Source organism: Enoplosus armatus, chromosome 7 (genome assembly GCF_043641665.1).
Source record: "Enoplosus armatus isolate fEnoArm2 chromosome 7, fEnoArm2.hap1, whole genome shotgun sequence".
NCBI classification, from domain to species: Eukaryota; Metazoa; Chordata; class Actinopteri; order Centrarchiformes; family Enoplosidae; genus Enoplosus; species Enoplosus armatus.
The window spans coordinates 16,420,014-16,428,621 of record NC_092186.1 but is presented as its reverse complement, the minus strand read 5'-3'; the positions used below and the strand labels follow the sequence as shown (position 1 = coordinate 16,428,621).

At 41.0% G+C, this 8,608-nt stretch overlaps 1 protein-coding gene across 3 annotated transcripts; it reads left to right on the top strand.

The window, feature by feature from the left end:
- Window positions 1–452: 452 nt before the first annotated feature.
- srsf11 (serine and arginine rich splicing factor 11) lies at window positions 453–8,285 on the top strand. 3 transcript variants are annotated; one of them, XM_070908965.1, is made up of 12 exons: window positions 453–785; window positions 2,032–2,165; window positions 4,912–5,021; window positions 5,375–5,464; window positions 5,552–5,598; window positions 5,693–5,826; window positions 6,048–6,129; window positions 6,282–6,395; window positions 6,740–6,823; window positions 6,985–7,056; window positions 7,145–7,322; window positions 7,487–8,285. In XM_070908965.1, the coding sequence occupies exons 1-12, from the start codon at window positions 664–666 to the stop codon at window positions 7,697–7,699; spliced, it is 1,380 nt and encodes a 459-aa protein (XP_070765066.1). In that variant the 5' UTR covers window positions 453–663; the 3' UTR covers window positions 7,700–8,285. The 3 variants fall into 3 exon arrangements, with proteins under 3 accessions (XP_070765066.1, XP_070765065.1, XP_070765067.1); XM_070908964.1 differs by having other exon boundaries at window positions 6,734–6,823; XM_070908966.1 differs by lacking the exons at window positions 453–785; window positions 2,032–2,165 and adding an exon at window positions 4,417–4,653 and having other exon boundaries at window positions 6,734–6,823.
- Window positions 8,286–8,608: the final 323 nt, after the last annotated feature.

Here is an 8,608-nt window from a genome sequence, read left to right as displayed (position 1 = left end):
TTAGCCTAAAAAAATCCAGTATCGGTCAGACAATACATTTTACATATAAAACACAAAATTAGCTTTCAGGTGCACCTGACTATGTGGCAGCCCCATCGCTAACATCTCTCCCCAACAACCACATGTCTATGAATCCAGTGTGTTTATGAGTGTATTTGTGTGGGCCTATGTGTGTGTGTGTAAATAATAATAAAGTGAAAGAGATTTAATATCCATCAAGGGGATAAATAAAGCAATTCTTCTTCTTCAAAGATATGATGCTAAGAATATTTTTAAAAGGCGATATTACGACTTCAACATCGGTTAAGGGTCTCATTTCTTCCACCAACCAAAAACAAATTGTTATAGTATTTTACCCCACTTGAATGGGACAATTCGTGTTTGCTGGGGAAAGCTACAGAAGTACGAACTTACAAACTGTTCATGAAAGCGGCACCCCTGCCTCACGACACTTTCGGCAGCGGCATTGTTGCTCCCTGCTCGAGGCCGTCGTGTTCTTGTCCGCAGCAAACATTAACCACCGTCTATTTACATGAGAGATGCTAGCTTTCGTATTTGCCTGATGTTGTTTTACTCGTAAGCGTTACCTAGCTCGTCTTTTTTGTTTTAAATCCAGGCACGTTGCTAGCATAAAGCTAGCTAGCTTGATTAGCACTCGCGAAAATGAATTCCAACACGCACGTCATTCAGGTGACAAATGTCTCCCCGAGCACAACGTCTGAGCAAATGAGGACTCTGTTTGGATTCCTCGGAAACATAGAGGAGCTCAAACTGTTTCCACCTGAGTGAGTATCTTAAACTATTAATAGGTAAAAGGGTGCCTTGCCTAGCTAGCTTACGCGGCTCACGCTAGGCTCCTCTTGAGGCCTGTAGCGTCGAGTAGGCCTCGCTGCACGACATGCTAATGCTAACGTCTCCCCGCGCCTTTGGTGAACGCAGCAGCAGTCACCCCTCTTAACCTTTCCACATGAGGGACATATCTTGATATTTTTATCCTGTCGTGTGTTTATGTGAGTGACTTGGCACAGATTTAAATTCCCTTTCTTCCACAGACAACGGGATGTAATTAGCGCTGAAACAGTCCGTCGACTAACCGTTTGACAGAAAATGAATCACAACTTGATCTGCTAATTGTTTGGGTCAGTTATCAAGCTAAAATATAAGGACTTCAACAAATGATTACGTGTATTATTATGTCTGTTAATCTGTCAGTTGTTTTTGATTGTTTCCAAACGTCAGAAAACAACGTTAGCAAAGAAAGCCCGTCAGAAGTTCAAAGGTGAAATCTCTGAATGGCTTGTTTCGTCTGACCAACCGCCAAAAAATCCAAATATATTCCGTTTACATTGATAGAAAACACTAATAAAACAGTAAACCCTCACATTTGAATAAAAATGGTATGATAGATGACTGTTGACACCACTAGAATAATACCAACTAGTCAACTAGTTTATTCAGCACTGAAAAATATTCAACATTAGCCTGTTGAAGCCTCTCTGCCTTTCTCTGTTTCACATCTCTGTAAATGGAATAATTTGTTCATTTTCTCTCTTTTCTGACATTTTATAGATTAAATAATAGAGTAATTGGAAAAGTAATTCAGTTATGTCAAACAGTTGAAGCCCTAGATTTAACAGCGACAGCATTTTTTAAAAATGTAATTGGCTATAGAAGATAATTGTTCTCTGCTTTGTATTTTCCTCTGTCGATTTACACCTGGCTTCTCGGCAGGTAGGACACGTCAAGAACTGTAACAACAGCAACAACATAGTAACATAGGCAACCAATGGGGGATAAAGGATAAAGGTTGAAAGCATCAGTGATGTTTGATTGTTGAGAGCTGTGCACAGTATAAGTAAATATTTCTAAGGTACTTTGTTGATCTAAGCAGAGGATGTAGACATCAGCCCATGATCCATTATTAACTTTGTTGTCCCTGGGGACACAAAACTCATTCAAGTCAATTTGAAGAAGGCATGTTGGGTCTCCTTGTTTGTATTCTTTGCACAACATATCTGTATTTTTTTCCAGTGACTCTCCCTTGCCTGTGACTTCACGTGTGTGTTTTGTAAAGTTCCTTGAGTCTGAGTCGGTGGGAGTTTCCCAACACCTGACGAACACCGTCTTCGTGGACAGAGCCTTGATCGTGGTCCCCTTTGCTGAAGGTGGGTGTCTGTTTAATTCCTGTCTCACTCACATGGCTATCTCTGAACAAACATCACAATGTGTAGGTTGTTTTTATAGAATTGCAAACACTACCTGAGCCATTTTGAGTTTTTTCTGACCAAGCAAAATTAGCTATGCTTTCCAGTGCTTGGCATTTCTAGGTATGTAAAAGGGAAATGTACATTTGTGTCCATGTCTTACAATCTAGCTGTAAACCTCTCTCTCTGTTATTTGTGTTGTGGTTTTCATAGTGGACAAGTCATTTGCAGAGAGCCCCTTCCTTGCTGGCTGAAAGTGGTCCTCTGCTGCCATCAGGAGATTAGAAAAAATAATGGCACCAGGCTCGCAAGCCCCCTTCTCTCTCTTGTTCTGCAGTAAAATATTAACTCTTTATTTTTTTTCTCTCTGTTCAAGGCATCTTTTCTTAAAAAGAATTAGCCACACAACTCTTAAGCAAAATGAGGGGGTGGGGGAGAAGGTGCAGGGCGATCTCAATTTCTCACATGTTCAAAGGATTTTAATATTTTTTTAAAAATAAAATGTATGTCGAGTAGTAGGCATGCACCAAACTAGGGATGCCCCGAGCTGATCTGCTGGATTAGTATCAAGGCCAATCAAAACGTTTTTTAATTGATTGGTGTGAACCAGTTATGATCCTCTGTTTATATTTGAACCTTTTGTAAGAACCAATAAACGCCAACAATGAGCTTTAGTTCATGTTATCCATGATATGCTGACGGTATGCATCAGTGAGAAAAGGCCATTTTATGTAAAAAAAAAAACAAAAACCAAACAGTTGCTTTGCCTCTATATCAGCAACATTTTGCAGGTGTTCTACACCTCCAAAAGACCTGCAGTTGAAAACTGCGTTTACACTTGGATGTACCATATCATTTATGTCATGTATCATACATGTAGTTGATTTGCTGCCACAACAGATCCACACTGACACTCCATTGTCCATTGGTATTATCACTATAGGAAACCATTAAAGACCCACGTACACACTGCTGTTTTCAGTTTCTGGCTGATTAGACCTAATTTTAGGTTCAAGGTGGGAGGTTGCTAAGTCACCAAACTCCAGGTGTAAGTTGCTACACCCTTACAGGTGCAGCAAAACTTAGCAATAGGGTGAGGGAGATGTCAATCAAGCACAGTCTTACGGGTCCACACGGTCCTGAGGAGAGATCTAATCAGCCGGATAACTGCACTACAAAGGAAAATATAAATAGTGGATTGGGACTTGGTATTGGCAGAATCCTAATATTAAATGGCTCAGATCAGGGGGGAAATGTTCGGGACATCCCTACACCAAGCACAAAGCATGCAGGATAGATGGACTAATCAGCTGTGCATGCTAGAATAGGTTTTGATGGTGTGTGCCGTCATAACAGTTACTTTAAGCAGATGTAGTGAAATTAATTAGCACATAATTTGGTTATTATTCATGATAAGCACACAAACTGCCTTTGGCTTTTACTTGCTTCATGTGCCAAAGCCTTGTATTATTTCACACTGTGCATCTGTATTTCCAAATTTTCACTAACACACAAGAGATAAACGTAGTTTTAAGCCTCTGCTTGATGTTGCAGTAAAAATGCTTTTTTTTATTGACCCTCTCCACACATGACTCTGAAAGAGTTGAGTGACTCTCACGTTTAACAGTGGTGTTTCTTTTGTTGTTGTGTTTTACAGTTCTTTTTCCTGGTTCAGCCAGCCCTATATACCAGGCCCTGCTGAAAATGCCACCAACAGTTTTGTCTTCTGCAGCCTTATCCTGTTTCTCAAGTGTCCTTTCTGTTGGGTGTGTGTGTGTGCGTGCGTGTGTGTCTCTCTCTCTCTCTCTCTCTCTCTCTCTCTCTCTCTCTCTCTCTCTCTCTCTCTCTCTCTCTCTCCCCCCTTTTTAAAATGTCAAATGTCAGATTAAAAAATAGCCTGTTTTCAGATTGCACAACCATGGATGATCATCCCCATAAGATTTTTCCTTTGATTTTACTGTTTGGTTTTTCTTCAGCTTTGGGCACATTTTTCATGATATCACAACTTTTGCTGGCAGTAGCCCATAACTGTTTATGTTTGAGATTGTTTAGTGTTTTTAGTGACATACTGTTGGTTAAAACCTAGCAGTGCTGTAGCTTGTTAGCAGTACTTTATCTGGTTGCCAAGTAAGTTTTTTTTTTTTTTTTTTTTTTGTTGTGGTGGGATTGTACAAAGTAACCACCAACAAAAGCCCAGAAAAGGTAATATGACTGAACCTTTTCTGTTGTTGTATTGGTAATGGTAAGTGATGTTGAAATGTACCCTTGTGTCTACACCCAAATCATGAACTTTGTTTTCTGTATCTCAATGTTTTTGTGTGCTTTATAGCGAAGCAGCCGGCGCGAGTCGCTTGTTCATAAAACATCTAATGAAAGTTGAGAGCACATCCCACGGGACAACTGGCTGTGCTTGCTTACGTTTGGTTCATGACTTAAAAAACAAGTACAGGTGATAAAATCTTGGCAGTGTTGACCACAGTGTGTATTGTGACTTTTAAATTCATAGCTGCTAATCCTACAATCATACTTTCACAAAAAAAAAGTCAGGTATCAAGATTTACAGACAAGACAAAAAGTGGATTTTTATTATTTTTTATTTTTTCTACTACAGAGTAGTTAGACTGAGGTGGCTTGTCTGCAAGTCTTGTCTGAGTGTTAATCGATGTTTGCTCAGAGCATGTACTGAAATGTTGTTGTTCTTCTCCAGGAGTCATTCCTGATGAATCTAAAGCTATGTCGCTGCTGGCTCCAGCCAATGCTGTGGCAGGAATGATGCCTGGGGGAGGCCTTCTTCCAACACCTAATCCTCTAGCAACAGTGAGTTTTGACATTTGTCTTAAAAGCTTACATTGTGGTCGTGGTGGGTTCAGTTTATATTGCCATTTTAAAAAATGAACAGGAATGTAACATGCAGGGAGCTTTTATATTTTCAGTCTATCCTACTTTGTTCTGTAGCCTAGTTTATACTAATTCATAGTGTTTGAGCCAGATTTACTAGGACTACCATAAACTACTGTCAGGACTGGAAGTGCAGTTTTTTATTTAAGAAGAGGAACTGCTTTATTAATCCCCTTTGGGATATTTTCACTATTTTCTTTTACACACACAGGCCTGAAACACGCATTAATTTAGCTCTGCAGAGCATCTTAAGTGTTTGTCTGTTATTTCAGATGGGAGGGACGCCATTCGGAGGTCTTGGAGCTCCCAACATGGAGCAAATGGCTGCCATGGGAATGCCAGGACCTAACATGAACCCCCAGGTGAGCACTTGATCCGTCACATTCACAGACGCAGTGTATTGAAACAATGTCTTTCTCATGGTGATATCCTTCTCGTGTCTTTTTCAGGCTCTTTCTGCAGACTTCCTGAAGCTCATGCAGTCCATGGACCCAAAGTAAGAAACTACACACACTCTCATCCAGGGCATGCAATCCAGTGAGCCTAAATATACCTTTAAGAAAAGTCTAAGTAATTGATGGCACTTGCAGATTGAATCCATTAGCGGCCGGACTGAACTTGAATCCTGGACTGAAGACTGATGCCTCCAATAAGGAGATTGAAGAGGCCATGAAGAGAGTCCGAGAGGCCCAGTCCCTCATTTCTGCAGCCATTGAACCAGGAAGTGAGTGCTCTGTTTCCTGAAGTCTTCCTCAGGACTGTGGATGCTTCTTTGGGATACTGCACTTAATGTAGACTAGTTTTATTTAACAGTCTGTAGTAATCTGTTTAAGTAAACACTGTGCTGGAATTTAGTTCAGTCAGCTTCGGTATATTTGTTCCATTATGTGAGCAAAACGTTTCTACTGCCTGGTAGATATTTAACTTTGTCATTTGTTTTTGCAGATAAGAAAGATGACAAGCGCAAACATTCCCGCTCCCGTTCACGGTCACGGCGCAGGCGGTCCAGATCTCGCTCAAGACACAGGTAAAGACACCTGCATGACAGGTTCTGTCTCTGGACTGGCATTATGAGATGTGAACAAAATAATTGGCTGTGGTGTCTACAAACAGTATATATTTAATTTCTGGCAGTTATTTCTTATGTTTTTAAAATGTGCCACGCCTTAATTTTGGCAGACGTTCGAAGAGCAGGTCTCGGCGGAGGTCCCATTCAAGGAGTAGGAGGAGGTCCAAGAGTCCTCGGAGGAGGAGGTCCCACTCCCGGGATAGAAGCCGCCGCAGTAGATCTAGGTCAGCATCTCCACTATTTGACCAAAATAAATGCCTTTTTTTATTTTATTTCTGACCACGTGTTTACCACTGCTGCAGAATCTGAGCTATAGTTGTAATCATAATTTTTATTTTTAAATCATTATTTTTAGTTTTAAACCTGGAACTTTCTGAATATACAGTACTTGAAAGAGCTGTCGGTATATCCAGTTTAGGACCGTTGGCACTGAACAGCTTCACTTCTGAAACAATGCCTTGCTCACTGGCACTGTGAGGAGGTCAAAGCAAAGTCTCCCCCGTTTCCTGCAAATGTGCTGCGGCTTGCTCTATGTTGTTGACCTTGCTTGTGTCTTGATCAGGGACAGGAGAAAGGAGGAAAAGTCTAAGAAAAGGTCAAAGACGCCCCCCAAGAGCTACAGCAGTGCCAGGAGGTCTCGAAGCATTAATCGGTGAGTGGTCTGAGTACAGTGTTATGTGTTACCATGGTGAAATACAGGCGCACATGCCAGTCTCAACTGATGCACTTCCCCTCAATTAATGTGACACTCTGCTATGTTCACAACAGCAAATAACTCATTGTTTTTTACGGTTTTATTACTTTGTGTCCCAGGAGGCACAGGCGAAGCCGTAGTGCATCTCGGTCCCCGAGGAGGAGGTTGTCCCGGTCTCCATCGCTCAGACGGTGAGTTGTCGTGCATATTTTACATACAATCAACCATGTTATACTTTTGGAGTACAACAACTAAAAATGATCCATTCGTCATGTTCAGTCACAAGAAAGAGAAAAAGAAGGACAAGGAACGTGAGAAGGACCGGGACAGAGAGAGGAGGGAGGACAGGGACCGGAGCAGAGATGAACGAGAGCGCTCCAGTAGTAAGAAGAAGAAGAGCAAAGACAAGGAACGAGACCGGGACCGCAAGTCTGATAGTGAGAAAGGAGACGTGAAGGTATGTTTCAGTAATTATGGACATCTAATTGAACGCCAGTAGGAACCTACATTTCATGTGATGCTGCTGAATGTACATTGAGAACAAAGAGATAATTGTAGAATTTAGACTAACCTTGACTTCTAAATTCCCTTTTTTAACACTCACTCAAATTGTCTCAACAGGTGACGCGGGATTACGATGAAGAGGAGCAAGGTTATGACAGTGAAAAAGAAAGGGAGGGGGAGGAGGATGATGATGAGAGGAAGAGTGACTCTGACTCTGCTTCATCCCCCAAAGGCCAGGAGGAGATGGAGAGATCTGAGGGCCAAATCCCCAAAAAGTCCAAACTGAATGGAGACGATCACCATCAGGAAGACATGGAGATGAGCGACTGAGAACATCCCCAACCAGACCGTGTTATCTTTCCACTGTCCCCTTTTATATTTTTAATATAGGCCACAACATGTCTGTGCCTGATCACTCAAAGTAAAAAAAGATTTGTTGTCTTAACTGTAGAATTATTGGGGAGGGGGTGTTGAAGGAAAGCAGTCAAATAATTTTTGTAAAGACAAGAAAACAAGGACTAAAATATGAATAACGTGAGACATGGTTTTAAATTGCTGTACTTTTTTAAGAACCTGTGTTTTCTTTTTGTTGCCTTTGTGTTCAGACTTGGTCTTCCTGACGGTAGAATACACAGCATTTTCCTCTAAAATGTTGTCCATGTAAATATTTTACTAGCCGGGATGGAGTCCTTTCCTTGTTCAGACTGTTAGTCACTCGCCACCCGGCACCAACTTCATGTGGAGTTTTTGGTTGCTGAACCGTTTTGCTTTAACTGTAATGCACCCAGTTGTGTTTCAGCTGACCTTCCTATTTACACCCCTTTGTAAGTGTACACTGTAGATTGAAATGTGTTGTTGCAATGAAATACTTTGTCTGCGATATTAGGAAACTAATAAAGTTGGGTCAAACTGTCAACTTGTTATGTCACTGAAAGAAAACATTCAAGCATAAATTTGACATCTTGGGGAATACAGCTTTAAGTAACTTGCATTTTCATCACCTCCATTTCTATCAATCAACTTTTCACCCCTCATAGTAAAATGGTTAATTGTCAGACTTAGGTTTAACGGGATAACATGTTAATGTTTGTAACATGTACATGGTGTGTACATCCGCAGTGCTGGTAAACTATTTTCTGTGAACGTTTCCCAGAGCTAGACTGGCGTTAGCATTTTTTCCCATTTTGTCATTGTGCTGAACTAAGCTAACCAGCAGCTAGCTGTAGCTTCATATTTAAC